This window comes from Mustelus asterias, chromosome 1 (assembly GCF_964213995.1).
Source record: "Mustelus asterias chromosome 1, sMusAst1.hap1.1, whole genome shotgun sequence".
In the NCBI taxonomy this organism is placed as follows: domain Eukaryota; kingdom Metazoa; phylum Chordata; class Chondrichthyes; order Carcharhiniformes; family Triakidae; genus Mustelus; species Mustelus asterias.
Window position 1 is genome coordinate 19,308,180 of NC_135801.1, and position 17,087 is coordinate 19,325,266.

General features: G+C 42.8%; 1 protein-coding gene across 2 annotated transcripts in view; it reads left to right on the forward strand.

The window, feature by feature from the left end:
• Window positions 1-17,087, forward strand: part of evc (EvC ciliary complex subunit 1) — a 45,103-nt gene that overhangs the window by 11,990 nt on the left and 16,026 nt on the right. The window contains exons 7-15 of one of the 2 annotated variants that reach the window (XM_078210195.1): window positions 1,070-1,204; window positions 4,045-4,203; window positions 5,206-5,422; window positions 7,564-7,712; window positions 8,935-9,033; window positions 11,325-11,537; window positions 11,934-12,043; window positions 14,934-15,144; window positions 15,684-15,884. In XM_078210195.1, the coding sequence (XP_078066321.1) occupies window positions 1,070-1,204; window positions 4,045-4,203; window positions 5,206-5,422; window positions 7,564-7,712; window positions 8,935-9,033; window positions 11,325-11,537; window positions 11,934-12,043; window positions 14,934-15,144; window positions 15,684-15,884 (1,494 nt within the window). The remainder of the gene's footprint in view (window positions 1-1,069; window positions 1,205-4,044; window positions 4,204-5,205; window positions 5,423-7,563; window positions 7,713-8,934; window positions 9,034-11,324; window positions 11,538-11,933; window positions 12,044-14,933; window positions 15,145-15,683; window positions 15,885-17,087) is intronic. The other variant, XM_078210196.1, reaches the window with a different exon arrangement.

The following is a 17,087-nucleotide window of genomic DNA, read 5'->3' on the forward strand; positions in this document are numbered from 1 at the left end:
GGAAAATTTGATGGACAAGCCAAAGATCAGATGTGTTTAAGCAGGAATTTCTCCACAGGACCAGAAGATCCCAGCCTATTGTGGCAGTTGCAAAGACTCAGGAGCAGCATCTCAGTGAGGGGAGGGAGGATGGCAGAGATGGCGTGACGTAAAGTAGAGGGAAAAATAATTTCAAATATAATGGCTGGGATTCTCCCCAAAAAATTCTAAGTCCCCAATTTGTGGGAAAATGGGAGTAAATCGCGCTAGTTTTTTCAATGTGATTTCCTGAGCGAATCACCAACACTCTGTGCATCACAGAGTGCCCTAGCGTGATTCACTCTCTGAAAATCAGGAGGTGGCAGCACAGCGAGGAGCAGGCCACTGCGCATGTGCTGATCCGTCAGAGCGGATTTTGGGACATGCACAGTGGCCCCGCATTGCTGACCTCCAGGACCTCTCTGGGCAAACCCCTATGTTTTCCACCACTGACCCGGATGACCAGCCCCAACCACCGTCCTTCCTCCCTCTGCCACCGATCCCTGTGCAGAGTGGCAGCAGGACCCCCCCTCCCCCCCAACTGGCACTGCCCAAGGGGCACCCCCCCTTACCCTCGACTTCCTGGGGGAGGGGGGGTGGCTTCAATGGTCTCTGTTCCCTCCAGTGGGGTCAGGCCGGCAGTTCCCCGTTTGTGGGGAGCAGTTGTAAACCTCACTGGAGTGAACCACTCCTGGCGCAGAGGGGAGATGCTAGTGGGCCCAGAGACTTCAGTCCCAGCCCGCTAATCAAATGTAAATCCCGATTTCCATTTGGCAATCAAATCCACACCAATTTGTGGCGTGGAGCTGATAACTCTGGTAATCTTCGTGGAGGCCATGGCACCCAGTGGGAAGCCCGCAAAATGGCCCCCACTGATGTCTCCTGGCCGGCTGCTCGAGCAGTGTAGCGGGCTGGGAGAACCTCCCCGAATTAGTTTCAGTAAATATTACGATGAAAAACATAATACTTCATCTTTAGTCTTCAATACTTTGTGAAAAGATGTTGATATATACGTTACAGACACAACTGATTGAACTCTCTTGCTTAAAAGGAACTGGAAAAGCTGGAGGAGACAGAACAGCCAATGTTGCCTGGTGCAGCCAACAGGACTGACTCGCCGCAGCATTTTACTTTGGAGGAAACTGAAAGAGATGAACGCAACTATTTGCAATACACCATATGCCAGGCAAGATTACTTATGATGGTTTATAATGCAGTCCATTGTAAAAGCAGCAGGATTGTGGAACTTCATGCACGTGGCAGGAGTGGTGACCTGGCTTTCCACGGTCAGGTCTTTGAAATCGGTTGAACACACTCCCTGCATATGTTAGCCCAGGCACAGGGAGTTCAACTGAAGAGTGGCAATGTAAGGGGACAAAATTTCTTTCAGTCTTTACAAAGGCTGAAGGTAATGGTGATTTAAATATTTAGTAGTCTTATTAAAGGCTGTTTGGATACAAGTACAGATACAAGAAGGATGTGGTAGAGCAGCACATTACTCAGTTACCTTTTCCATGGCTGATAAAGTGCACCAGTGGTTGTATCATGTGAATGCACTAACAGCTTGCCATGTTTGGCACTCCAATCCATGCAGCTTATAAAACAGAGATTACGAGGTGTCCCAGGAGGTAGCAGCCATTTCATATCTACTGGTCCCAAAACAGATGTGGGAAATGACAATATATTGTAGAGTACTTGGCAAAGTAAGACTGTTCCACAGTGCCATCTGTTAAATGGATGGGCTGATATAATATGCCGCAAAGCTTTGCTTATCAACCAATCCCATATCTGTTGCTTGCCCACAGCAAATCATCAGGTGGCCGTATAGTTGTTTCACTGCATACCGTTATTTTAACAAACTGGAAAGCTTCGGCACACCAAGTTTCAAAACCTTCATTTGGCAATCATTGTAACATGATCATTGTTGGTTATTTATACTTGGGTTGGATATATGGCAACTTTCATTTACCCTTTTAAGAAATGCACCAATTCACCAGTGTCATTTAGCAGCATTGTTCGGTGGGAATGGAGATGAAAGTGCTGACCGATACATCAGTTCGCAGTTTCATACAAGTGTGAGAGCACATGCTAAATGATTTTGCAGCACTAACTGTGAATGTGACATGTGCATAAGAGCTTTTCAACAATTGGAATGTTTTCCTGGTGTTGTAATTGTCTCTAGGGGCAAAATTTTACGCCACCCGACAAGTCAGTTTACAGGTGGGGTGGTGAGCCTGTAGAATTCTCCCGACGGCCTTCCCCCTGCTTACCCCGACATATCCACAATATCACAGTGGGACCGGCAAGGCCGAGGCTGGCTCACCTGCCCTTGCCCCAACTGAGGCCATTAAGCGGACAATTTGTGACCAGTGAAAGGCCGTTTCCCACTCAGCCTCATTTTTCAGGATGGCGTGAGGAGTTCAGGGAATGGGGGTGGGGAAGCCCAAAGTGACCCAGCTTTGGCCTCGGGCATCTCCATCCAGATTGAGGGGCAGAGGTGCAGCCTCCAGCCAATTGGAGTGTTAAATCACTGCAGGGCAGCCAATATTGTCATGGATCCATTCCCCACTGACTCTTCAACTCCTGTTGAATCAGAAAGACAGGCCCAATTATACTATTCACAAATAGGTGCACCAAGACCTTTCAGATACTTCGATTCCCAGCTGTCTGTGCGGAGTCTGCACGTTCTTCCCGTGTCTGCATGGGTTTCCTCCCACAGTCCAAAAGACGTGCTGGTTAGGTGCATTGGCCATGCTACATTCTCCCTTGGTGTACCTGAACGGGTGCTGGAGTGTGGCGACTGGGGAATTTTCACCGTAACTTCATTTGAGTGTTAATGTAAGCCTACTTGTGACAATAAATAAACTTTAAACCAATACGGTGTTGGTGCATTCTGATCTCCCTGCTATATCTTTGTTCATCGCATAAAATCTGAGTCACAAAATACAGTATTTGAAGTAAACTTAAATTTCAAAAATAATCTTTAATCTGAAAAGTAGTAATTATAAATAAACATTTTAGAAACACGTTTAAAGAGGTCAAATGGGAGCAGCATTGTTCTAAAATGATGCTGTAAACATTGCAAAATGGTTTGGTAATTTAAAAGTTAATTCACCTGTGGAGTTCCATTCCACATCTATGCATAAGGAAGAACAAACCTGGAGCAAATCCGTCACGATTGTGCAAGAAGAATTTGTGTCAAATTTGGTTCTAAAAGAGGCTAAGGCACAATATTGGTAAAAACAAGATAGCATAAGAAATACTCCAAACTGCTGAATTTGCAACCCAGAAGGAAATAGTCCCAGGATCTACAATACTATACCATAAGTACAAACCTGTGATCTCGGTGTTCCCATTTTGCATCTATTCTTCCAGTGTGCAGCATCACAGAAGTTAAGTTTAAAGTTTATTTATTAGTGTCATAAGTAGGCTTACACTAACACTGCAATGAAGTCACTGTGAAAATCCCCCAGTTGCCACACTCAGGCATCTGTTCGGGTACACTGAGGGAGAATTTAGCATGGCCAATGCACCTTACCAGCATGTCTTTCGGACTGTGGGAGGAAGCAGGAGCACCTGGAGGAATCCCACGCAGATACGGGGAGAACATGCACATTCCGCACAGACAGTGGCCCAAGCCGGGAATAGATCTCCTGTCTCTTGCACTGTGAGGCAGCAGTGCTAACCACCGTGCTGCCCCATTGTTCTTATCGGCCCTGCTTGTCATTGAGTAAGTATATTGCATTACAACCTCATCCTGTGAACCCCCTGGTCATAAAACTATCCTTGCAGTTTGCTTTTTGTATATGGTGAGGGACATTTTCAATGGCACAGACTTTGTGATGTATCAGAAACTCTATTCTCAAGGACTTTATTTAATCAAGGTTGAAAAGGTTTGTGTTGCCATTATTCTTCACCTGTTCTGCTAATATACTTCCTGGTGAATGTTTTTATTCCAACAGGCTCTCACAGCCTGTAGAGGTAATTTATGAAGTCGGTTAACATTTGTTTGTGCCTGTTGTTCAGCTCAGTGGATTCTTCCAGCAAATTGAAAGTACCCGCCTTTGCCTCTTGACTCATTCCAAGCTCCCTAAGGTCACTGTGCAAGAAATAATGAGGAACATAAACGAAAACATGTCGCAGGTGGAGAGTCTGCTAACTGACTGCCTTACGTTTCAAGTCATGGTATGTATAACCAAAAGTTCCAGGATTGGGAAGCCTCAGAGATTCAATCCAACATTCAAAGGACCAATTCGCAGCAGGTCCAGTATCACATGAGCATACTTTTTGTGTCAAGTCTAGAAAGGGGTGTATGTTTATAGGATGGTGGTTGACTTGGAACAACATAGATAGCGAGCTGGTAAGGTCTATACTGTATCATGTTTGAATCTAGTAATTGGTAAAAGTTATGCTAATGCCTTTAATTATATTTTAACTTTGTTCTTAAATAAACTTTGTTTGATAAAAGCTCCCTAGTGGGTCACTGAATCATACCTGGAGTGAAACACCTTATTCTCACCCATGCCAAATTCAAATGTAAAAATGTAGGATCTAGGCTATCTTCATAAAACACCTTGGAATTTCTGACCTGGATATTAACAATATCATCTCTCCTCTGGCATTTTAGCTCTTTCCTTGCCCCATGTCTGCATCCTGGTTTTGATAAGGTCTGAATGAAGGTAGTGCTGCCAGAACACAAACTGAGACTCAGCAAGCAGGTTATCAGTGTGTGGGTGTTGCCGCATGGCATGACTGATGCCATTTTCCATCATTTTGAATTACCCTGGCATTATCATCCACTTCTCTGGGGATGTAGAGATCAGTGAATGTGTCATCCAGTGGCAGTGCAAAACTGCTCGCTGTATTCCAACTCCCTCTGCAAGTCAAAACTATTACTAATTTCAAAAATAACATTGCGTCAATATTTAAACTTTTAAAAGTTTATTACAACCAATGTATAGCTGAAGTAGTGTTGGACCATCCCTGACAGATGATCGTATACTGCGTTGAAGCCAGTTTAGTGAAGTTATACCCTCCATTTTGCAGCTGTGCGTCCACTTTGTACCGCCACACCCCATGCAAGGGAAATGCCTGATAAGGATTTGGATAGCACGTATAAAAAGTTAAATTTGAATTAAATCATTCAACAGCTAGCTTTCAACTGGCATGGTTATGTTTTTGTCATAGGTTATACTGGATAAGCTATTACGTTGGGAGTTCATGGCAAAGACCCTTCATTCCTCGAAGTGGCTTGTGCAGCAGGAGAACAAAGACAAATTAAAGATTGTGACATCAGTGCTGAATATTCTTGCCAGGGATGGTGAACTGGCTTTATGGCAAAAGGAAGAGATATTAGCCAGATTACAAAGTTCTGTTCAAGACAGTGTGGACACTTACATCAATGGTAAGGTTAGAAAGGTAGCTCATGAGCTGAATTGTATGGACCAGTTCCAGGACTCGGGGATATCACCTCCAAGTGTCAAAATCTGAAGAGATGTGGGGCCGAATTATCACAAAAAATGACTAATTGTCATCTCTGGTGGTGAAAGCAGTGAGAATTCCATCAGTGGTTCAGCACAATGCAGATCACAGCTTACCCTATACTTAGTCATTTTTTTGGAGCTTTGGAAAAATTCCCACCAGCAAAGGCAAAGAGATCTGCGGGACCGAAAGTTGCCGGCAAGATCAACTCCTTGGAGATCAGAGTGACCTTTTTCAAGGGCGCTCTGACCTCATGGTAAAGTTGAGGGTATTTCTGCCCCCCCCCCCATGGATATTGCAGCACCTCACAAACATGGGGAACACCCCCACACTTTACCCTGGAGGGGCAAACTCCAGCACCCATACACACACCATGTAGGCATGAGGGTGATCCAGCCCCTCTGACCCCCTGCCCCCCCCCCCAAAATCAGGGCCCTTCCTACCAAATCACCGACATCACCCCTCACCCCCCAAGTGAGAGAAACCCCGCTATGAGTTTGCCATGTCCCCCCCCCCCACCCCCCCTTCCAACTTCAGACACCACCCCCTCTCATGTCCCCCCTTTCAGGCCCTGCCCTTGGTAGTTCCAACCTGGCACTGCCCCTTGAACCCTGACAGTGTCAATTGGTTGGCACTGCCAGTGTGCCAGAGCTGTGCCAGGTCACTGCCAAGCAATGTCCCTAACTAGCTGTGGGCTTCAATGACCTCCGAGCCCCCTGCATGGGGATCACGTCTGGTCACTGTTTGTGGAGACCAGTAATGATTCGCACCGGGTTCCCGTTGTACCGGAGGATCGGTGAATCCTGGGAGTCAGTTGAATCTGGCTTTAAACAGACCCCATACGTTAATCAGACTACATTGGCATGCGGGGGGCAGGAAGAATGCCAAATGGGGTTCTCACTGGAACAGCTCACGTCTGACCCATCTTGCACAATTCTCTGGCCATAAGACAATTTGCACTGGGGTTCACGGGGCTGGAGAATCACCCCCATGGATTCTACAAGCTTAACGATTCACTATTCTGGGTAGAAATGTTAGGGTTGAGCTCCTATTTCATGTCCCAAGGACATTAACAACTTTTTAATTGCAAGCAAGAAATTCTAAATAAATCTGCACTTATAGTGCCTGAAAGGTAAAACGAGGATGTGCTTTTGGGCAGTGTCATTTCCACCACTGTTTAAGTGGACACCACTCATCCAATATTCTGCCCGAAATCTGTAATTTAATTCAGTCAGGGCAGAGGCAAACAGCACAGCCTTCAAACTCAACTTGACGATGCCACTGCCTGGAGGACCTACAAGTGTAATCCCCCAGAATTCAGAACATGAATGCTCCCAACAGTTCAGAAAAATATTATTTTTTGAGAGTTTTAGAAGTTGGCAGCTTTATTCTCACGGGTAACCACTTGGAATGTTCCCTGCTGTATCAGCTCACTGTTCACATGGAAACCTGAAGATGTTGGCATCATGTCAATCATTATAAGGACAGCTATTTTAAGAAGTAAGCTGTCATTGAAATTTGACTTCTGTTCCAAATTGCAAAGTAATGCTGCTGAAATCGAATTGGAAGTTATAAGCCCTGAATATTGCTTGAATTCTCCTGATTTCCTGCTCCAACTGCAGTGGCACCTCTGGTGGAACAACCATGTTTAACTCTTTACTCAATTCCATTTGATGGTTCCTCTGATATTGTGCCAGAGAATACGCATGAAAATTGCTGACAAAATGGGCGGGATTTTACGGCTTCGTTCGTCCCAAAACAGTAAAATCCTGCCTGTGGTCCGTCCCCTCGCCTGCACTGATTCCCCTGGCGGACAGAACGGTTAGGTGAATTGGCCATGCAACTTCTCCCTCAGTGTACCCAAACAGGCACCGGAGTGTGGCGACTAGGGATTTTCACAGTAACTTCATTGCAATGTGAATGTAAGCCTATTTGTGACTAATAGATAAACTTCAACTTTACGGTAAAATTCCAGCCAATAACTTTGATACACCTTAAACATTATTTGAACCTTGAAACGTTTCTACAACTTGTACCCACATATAATATAAACAATTCTTACAGAATGTGCAAAACAGACCAAAGAGCTCATTTTGGAAATGAAGAGCAAACACAGAAACTTGATGAAGCGACTCGAAGAGACACAAAGACAAGAGGCAACTAATATGAAAGATCGGGCAGCAGAAATGCTTGCTGCTGCTGAGTTTTTTCAGGTGAGACTCTCAAATCCTTTTGGAGAAACTTGTTAGACGTAAATGTGGGAGTTAACATATTGGGCTCAAACTCTGTTTTTAGCATGAGGGAGCAACTCCATTATAACAAAGCGATCACTGGCCTATTTAAGACTATCCTTCAGCAAGCTCACCCTTCATTTGTTCACTGAATTTGTGCATCGTTACCATCCATAGGGAACAATGTTCCATTTATGAAATTAGCGCACTTTGGAGCATTAAATGACTGCAGGGCAGCCAATATTGGCAGGGATTGTTCACCACCAAGTCCTCAAATGGCGGGAAGGCAAACTCTATCATCTAAAAATTCCTGGCCAAAATTGGAAATGTGCTTCCTGATGCACTGTTTTCTTCATGAGCATTCTGGTTGACTGTACTGTTCATGCCAATGTCTGACCATTACAATGCCCATTGATAGACCACCAGGTTGGTTGTATCTTCGTTGAGAAAGTTTGGGACATACAAATGAATCCAGTTCTACAATTTTATCCTGCAAATTCTGTGTTCAGAAACAAGTTTTAAAAAATGACAGAATAGAGGGGTGGATGTTACATTTCTTATTAGTGTCTTCTTGCTGGATTTCATTGTTGCAGAAAGAAAAATGTTTGTGTCTCCTTGAGATAGTCGTGAACTATATGTTGAGCCTCAGTTCTGCTTAAGCAATGACATGGTATATGCGAATCTTAAAAGTAACATTGCCAAGAGATGTTTAATTCCTTGTTCATTCTGATATTAATTCTAACACAGTAAGAGTTTTAACAACACCAGGTTAAAGTCCAACAGGTTTATTTGGTAGCAAATGCCATTAGCTTTCGGAGCGCTGCTCCTTCGTCAGATGGGAGTGGAAATCTGCTCTCAAACAGGGCACAGAGACACACAATCAAGTTACAGAATACTGATTAGAATGCGAATCTCTACAGCCAACCAGGTCTTAAAGATACAGACAATGTGAGTGGAGGGAGCATTAAGCACAGGTTAAAGAGATGTGTATTGTCTCCAGACAGGACAGCCAGTGAGATTCTGCAAGTCCAAGAGGCAAGCTGTGGGGGTTACTGATAGTGTGACATAAACCCAACATTACTCTTACTGTTTTTGACCCCAGTCCAACGCCGGCATCTCCACATCATTAATTCTAACAGGCAGATTGCATATAGGCACTCCAGTAGTTTGTTGACACAAAATAATATAGATGTGAACTTTATAGAATTTCCATGAGCTTGCAGAGCGGCACAGGCAAAACTGCTGTGATGTGCAGGATGAAGAGGATCATCATGATGTCGAGGCAGTTACCGAGCTGTGGGAGGTGAGAGTCCAGTCTACCCATTTCATAGATTACCCTTCTATAGTTAAACAAAATTTCAGTTTTTAGTACATTTTACTAAAATATTCAAAGGTTTGGTTTTGTTGACTAAAGTCTTAGGAGTGAAAGGTTTTGAAGGCATTCAAGCAGAAGAGAGGATTTTTTGATTAAGATGGAAGGATATTATGATTCAGCGTTTTTACGTTGTGAAGGTTGGAACAGTCATTACCCTTATAGCCTCCACATTGTGTACACTACCATATACATTGTGATCTGCTGATTAAATGCTTGTAAACTGATAGTATCCTTATCATTGATATAATTGACCTTAAAAATGCACAATGAGGTGCACCTCAGCATAACTACCAAGATACAACCTCAATGAATCTTCACCACTGATTCTGCAGCAGAATATAGAATATAACATGAATGCTGTATCCAAAAGCAAAAGTGCTTCACTAAATCGAAACCATATCAAATTTAGCCAAATTGTGCTAATCCAGATGGGATTGGCTATTCAAGGAAGTAGGATTTTTTTTTTACTCCCTGGTAGAATCATCAAATATTTTCATGACAGTTATAACGTAGATTATGACTGGGTCATTGTTGGGAGTAGAGCTGCCTTAGCTTCAAGACGGAAGTAATTGAATCTTAAAAGTTTATAGCATAGAAGGCAATTCAACTCACCATATTTGAGCTTGGCTCTTGCAGAAGCAATCTAACGCTAATATCACTGCTCTGTACTATCTCTTAACCGGAGAATAGTGCAGTATACTCTAATACAGCAGTATGATATTTCTCTGTACTTCACCTGCCAGCCATTCTTGTGGTTTGAGTGAGGCTGACAGTTTATTGCAACTCATGTTGTATTATACAAAGTCTTATACTGTAGACTATGGGGGCGATCTTGAGCCCAGGCTCTCCGTGCATGGGAATGGCAGCGGGGGGCTCAAGATCCGGCGAAACTCGGATATCACTAATCTCGCCAGTGAGATCGCGATTTCTGATTTTCGCAGTCCCTCGGCGTCAACCTGATTTCAATACATTGTAATAAATTTAAATATAATTAAAGATTCCCCTCACCACATTCTTTCCCAGCAGGCGTATTTTCAAACTCACGTCGGCGTAGTTTACATGAGCTACACTTACAGAAGTGAACCTGTCTTGATGATCCCCTGGGGGCGTAAAGGTGAGTATTGCCCCCAGGGGAGAGGGACATTATCCAAGCAGTGCCCTGGCACAGGTTGGCACTGCCAAGTTGGCACCATGAGACTGGTGGGGTGGGGGGGGGAGGTTATTTTTTTCTGATTGTGGCACCCTTCCAAAATAGCACCTCGATATCTCAGTGCAGCTGGCTTTACCAGCCTGTTTCGGCCCCGCCCCTCAACATGATGGCGTGGAACATGCCACCTCTTCCCCCAGATTTGTTTTGACAAAGTGTCAGAAGATCTGGAGAGGAAACCTGCCTGTTTCCCTGGAGAGAAACAGACTGGTTTTCAGTCAGATCCTGACACTCAATGTTGGTAAGATTCCACCTATATTATACTAGTAGTTATATTAGATTAATATTGTTTCAACTCATTTCACATTGGATATCATAGTTGATAATCTGGGGAGACTTTCCTATCACTGACTAGGTGAAGGGATAATGTACTATCTTTCTATGTCATGCAATCCTTAAATAACCCATTAATTTCAAATACATGTTCGTGAATCTTTTTATTTTCCAGTGAAAGAAAAATGTGAAATCATACAGTTGACATTCACTGGGATAATTTTCTAGTTTCTTGCTGTTGGTTTGGAGTCTCAATCACTAGAGGCAGAGATCAGAATTTCAATCATAGTCTGCACATGATTTTCCTGACCATTTTGGTCAGATGTTTTTGTGTACGACATGTGACCAAACTTTGCTTGTGTTTGGTGGGTGAGGGTCTAAAGAACAAAGAACAGTACAGCACAGGAACAGGCCCTTTGGCCCTCCAAGCCTGTGCCGATCGTGATGTCTCCATAAACAAAAACTGTATGCGTTTACGGAGTCCCTATCCTTCCATTCCAATCCTATTCATGTAGGGTGTTCACCTTCAGTTTAAAGTTTTAAAAAATCCTTTTAATTACAACCTTCAGATGTAGAGGTAAACGTGAACTTGGAGAGGGTGGATTTTACTCTGCAAAAAAATTAAGTTGAAAGTAATTTTTTGGTGCTTTCCTCAATGGGTTCAACTGAAGAAATATGGAGCTATCATTGTTTTAACAACATAGGCACGTAACATAATAAAAACTGTTGTATCATACAGAAGCTGCACTCTGCCTCATCACGGACCTTGGACAAATCGATCAAGGATCTTTTCACAGAAACCCTACCAAAGCTAACTGGAGTATCTTTATCTGCAATGGAATCTCTGAGAAGCCGCCTGCAGCAGGATCTGACAGCAAGGAAGCAGACAGCAGAAGAAGAAAGAAAGCAGCATTTGAAACAGTTCCAAGAAAAACTGGCCCAAATGAAACAGGCATGTAAAATTAATTACTTCCAGTCCCTTTTTTTTTTAATTTTCTCCTCCACTTTATTTTGGTCATTGCTACTTTGCCAGCCCCTGTCGAAAGGCTGGACGGATGACCTGCCCTTAGACTTCTCCTTTTTGTTACTCATTAGTCAACCAGGCATTCGAGTAAACTAGAGTGACTTTGACAGTTTTGTTACAGTGATGGAACAATAGGCACTCCTAGAACATCTTAAGTCTTGCACTGTCCGAGCAATATTTTTCGTGGAAATTTTGCGAGGAACTCATTTCTGAAAGCCGACACGTTAACTGACTTTTAATCTAATAGTGTAGCTGATGAGGTTCGTACTGGTTTTGAAATGAGGGATTTTGTATACAAATCAATCTTCTTATTGCAAAATTTAGGTATGGCTAGACGAGCAAGTACTTAACTCGGTGAGACAGAAACATCTGGTTGATGTGCAGAAGAAGATCATTCAAGGTTTCCTACTGAGGCAGAGTGGCCTAGATGAAAAGTAAGTACGAGTTATTCAAGGTTTACCAAATTGATAAGTTACTCATGCCCTTGTGAAATTTAGTGACACCACTAGTACCTCCTGTTTTTTTTTCTTCTTTTACTTTTTGTTTCCTTGAATATTCCACCCTTAACAAGTTTACAGGAAGGTGATAACACGTTTAAAAGTAATTCCAAGCCTAACATTGGCACTCTGGCTATGACCATCTTGTCTTATATAGAATCCTACAGTGCAGAAAGAGGCCATTCGGCCCAACGAGTCTGTACCAACCACAATCCCACCTAGGCCCTATTCACATATCCCTACATATTTTACCTACTAACCCCTCTAACCTATGCATCCTGGGACACTAAGGGGCAATTTAGAATGGCCAATCAACCTAGCCTGCACACCTTTGGACTGTGGGAGGAAACCGGAGCACCCGGAGGAAACCCACACAGACACGGGGAGAATGTGCAAACTCCACACAGACAGCGACCCGAGCCGGGATTCGAAACCAGGTCCCTGGAGCTGTGAAGCAGCAGTGCTAACCACTGTGCTACCGTGCCGCCCCCCACAGGGGCTGCTGTGCCATACCACATGATGCAATGGTCACTCAAGCAATCTAATTTTTTTTTTCCTCCTTTCCCAAGTGCATTTATTCTTATTGGAGCACAGTTTCAAGATGGAAATGTCCCTCCGCTACTTTGTCCAATTGCTTGTTCTTGACTTAGAATGTATCCAAGTGTGGGTAAGACCACACCTAGAGTACTGTGTGCAGTTTTGGTCTCCTTTTCTGAGGAAGGATGTTCTTGCTTTTGAGGGAGTGCACCGAAGTTTAACAGGCTGATTCCGGGGATGGTGGGACTGATGTATGAGGAGAGATTGACTAGGTTAGGATTGTTTTCGCTGGAGTTCAGATGAATGAGGGGGGAATCTCTTGGAGGCTTATAAAATTCTAACAGGACTGGACAGGGTAGATCCAGGGAGGATATTCCTGATGGTGGGGGAGTCCAGAACCAGGGGTCACAGTCTGAGGATTCAGAGTAGACCATTTAGAATGGCGGTGAGGAGACACTACTTCACCCAGAGTGGTGAGCCTGTGGAATTCATTACCACAGGAAGTAGTTGATGCCAAAACATTGAATGTATTCAAGAGGTGGCTGGATATAGCACATGGGACAAATGGGATCAAAGGTTATGGGGAGAGAGCAGGATTAAACTATTGAGTTGGATGATCAGCCATGATTGTAATGAATGGCAGAACAGGCTCGAAGGGCAGGAGGAGGCCATTTGGCCCTATCTTCTATGTTTCTAACTATAGAAAACTTCAAAATTAAGCTTGATTCCGTTCTAACCTCATTTCCACACACTTGTATTTTCATGCATTTTCAGCAGGTATCATTGGATAATAATCTCGACTGCAAACTATTACTGGTTTTTCACTTCTCCAGTTTAAAGCTGCACATTATGCCCAGACTGGGTAGACTTTAGTTTCTCGGGCTACATCTAAACTGGACAGATCTTTTACCTTCTGAGCTACTTTTTTACAGTTTGTGTTTCTTTAGCCGTCTTCTTAACTCTGACCCTCCCATTATTGATTACTTTATTATACCATTATCCACTGGGTATTAACAGCATTTTCTGTTTTTCTTATATCATTAAAAATGTCTATTATTTCAGTGTACACAAATTATGTACTCTCAATTTCCTTTGATCCTAATGATTTTCACTATTGTGTTTGCATGTTCATTCTGGTTGTGTTTCAGTGCTTTGACATGCATATTGATAGATTCATAACACTGTGCCTGATTGGTTTCCTGTTAATTATTATTTAATAAACTAAATCGAGCACATTATATCTTATCATAAGACAACAATTTAGCACATTGCTATATTACATATACTATAGGGTTTATGTTACTCTGTATCATTCTGTTCTCAGTCATTTTGCCTGTTGTAGCTATTTGTGGTTTCTCCTGAATTTGCTTTACCCTAAACTATCTACATTCTACTCTGTCCTATCCCATTGATTCACCCTGATGTGCACTCTCGTTCGATTGTGTGTACTCCATTGAGTTGAAAGAAAGAAATTGTGTTGGTAAAAAGTGTTCTAAATTGCATAACGATCCGTGAAATACTTCAGAGTGTAGCCATTGTTGCTTTGAAAGCAAATGCAACAATCAATTTATGCACAGCAAGACTACACTTTTAACAGCAAGGTGAAAAAACAGTTGATCTGCCTTTTATAGTGATGTTTGAGGGGTAAATGTTGGCCTGGACATGGGGAGAATTTCCTTGTTCTTCCTCAAACACGATCATAGAATCTTTTACATTCACTTAAACAGGCAACCAGAGTTTCAACTAATATCTTCTCTGAAAAATGGTACATCTGTCAATGCAGCAGTTCGTCAGAAGGGTCAAAGAACAAAGAAAATTACAGCACAGGAACAGGTCCTTCGGCCCTCCAAGCCTACACCGACCATGCTGCCCGACTTAACTAAAATTCCCTACCCTTCCGGGGACCATATCCCTCTATTCCCATCCTATTCATGTATTTGTCAAGATGCCCCTTATAAGTTACTAACGTATCTGCTTCCACTACCTCCCCTGGCAACGAGTTCCAGGCACCCACCACCCTCTGTGTAAAAACATTTGCCTCGTACATCTCCTTTAAACCTTGCCCCTCGCACCTTAAACCTGTGCCCCCTAATAATTGGTCAATTTGGAGTCTGTGATCAAGTCCTCGAGTGAATCCTACGGCTTACACATTTTGCACGTGTGCCAGTCCTAATCTGACTCAATTACTTCTGTGTGCCCGAGACATCGGAGGAGCTCTGAATCTAACGGCCAAGCGTTGTCTGAATCATCTACAGGTGTAACCGCTTTTTGTACTTGCTTATTCTTTCAGGGTTGCCAAACACATTATGCTGGAGCACAAGGTAGCTTTGCAATCGATGGTCAGACAACTAACTCTGAGACAGCTTAGTCTAATGATACTCAAAGAAATGAAGCTTTTCAAGACAAAATGTCTGCTAGATGAACTTGGAGAACAACGGATGAAAGAACTACCCATTTGGGACCAGCGTGATGATGAGAACGTGAAGCTACAGGATAATATGGTACAGAAATATTATACGCTAATTGTTTGTCAAAGCTACCAAGGATAAATATTCAATATTCGCAGTTGAGCTTTAATTTTCAAGATCATAGAATAGAATTCCTACAGTTCGTAAGGAGGCCCTTTGGCCCTTTGAGCCTGCACCGACAACAATCTCACCCAGGCTCTATCCCCATAACCAAATGTATTTACCCCACTAATCCCCTTGAAATTAAGGGGTTATTTTTAGCATGTTCAATCCACCTAACATCTTTGGACTGTGGGAGGAAACTGGAGCACCCAGAGGAAACCCATGCAGACATGGGGAGAACGTGCAAACTCCACACAGTCACCCAAGGCTGGACTTGAACCTGGGTCTGTGAGGCAGCAGTGCTTGCTACTGTGCCACCCTAATTGTTACTTTTGTAATGTTAAACAGGGATATAGAAGAAGGGTTTTATTGCACATATTCAGATTGGGGCAAAGTATTTCATTAATTATTTATCTTCACAATTCATTGATTGTGATTTGAAAAGTTCTGGATTCTGTTTATTTTTCAAGATGTCCAAATTCTCAGAAGAACAGGAGAAGCTGTGTCAAGAGGCTGAAATACTAAATCACCAACAACTTGCTGCAGAAACCCAGGCATTCATGGATCTATTACAACATCACATGGAAAGGGTCATGGGTCGTGTTCTGACCCAGCAGGCCAGAGCGCACACCCTAAAACAGAACCATGACGACAACACACAGAAACTTCAGGTAACATTCATTAGAAGTTATCCATGGCTATGCGAGATTAGTGCCAAAATTCAACTCTTATAGTCCAGTTCAATGCAAAGTGTGTTCCATGGCTGGCTAAGACAGCTGAAGAACTGTCATTCACATTTTGCCACGCATTTCTGTATACCTTATACAGGGTGGAATCATTACCTAGAGCACTGATATTTATTTGGGTTGTACCAGATTGTCAATGAGTAGAATGGTAAGTTTACTTTAAATGTAGTGAGTGCAGCAGTTTAAAGTAGGATTTGTACACATTCACTTATTTCCAGATAAGTCACCTGACATAATGCACTGGATACAGTAGAGGGTGCTCTACTGCATAAAACAAACTGCAAGTAATTCTAGCATTTGGTGATAGTGTAATAGGGGTGAAAATGGAACGGAGTCCCATTATACATTGTGCTCAATTGGAAAATCAGGGAGGATATATAACAGGGGACCAATCTGATATCATTCATTTTACATAATTGGCAAAAGTTACATTTCTTCCCACTGCATTTGGGTGTCAAGTCAATGTCTTATAAAATCCCCAACATGAATCCTTCATACTAAAGGCAGTGTTTAAAAAACCCTGTAGATAAAGCCGATTGTAATCATTTGAATATGTTTTAATTTCTGCATGTACAAAATTTCATCGAGGTGAGGGAGTGAATTTTGCATATTTGTTCTCCAGAGCGTAATGCTTCAACTGTGTTACAATCTAGATAGAGACCAGTAAGTTTAAAAAATAAATTTGAACTCCCAGTTATTAAACTCAAAAAAGTGATAATCTTTATTTCACATTTTTAAAAAAACCTTTACAGGGGTTAAACGAAGTAGGCACTTTTTGTAAACTTTACACTCTGTTCAACTTTTACTTCCACCCATGAATACCCATATACTTTACAGAATCTTGAGAGTTCATGCACCTCTCCTGGGACCAAACCAAGGCATGCCACAGCTCTCAAGAATTCACTTTGGTTCTACTTAGTGTTCCAGCTGTTGTCCTAGGTACACAATTTCTTGGGGTTCGTTCAATAGCGTCAGCCTGGGTGACCCTCCAACTCTCCTTCACTGTCTCACGATTGTGGACTGCACAGCTCAAGTATAGACCTCACTGCACTCTGCTTTGTGGCTTCAAATCAGAAAACACCCTTGGTTTCCGATATCCCTCTGATCTCGATCCACAGCTCATTCAAA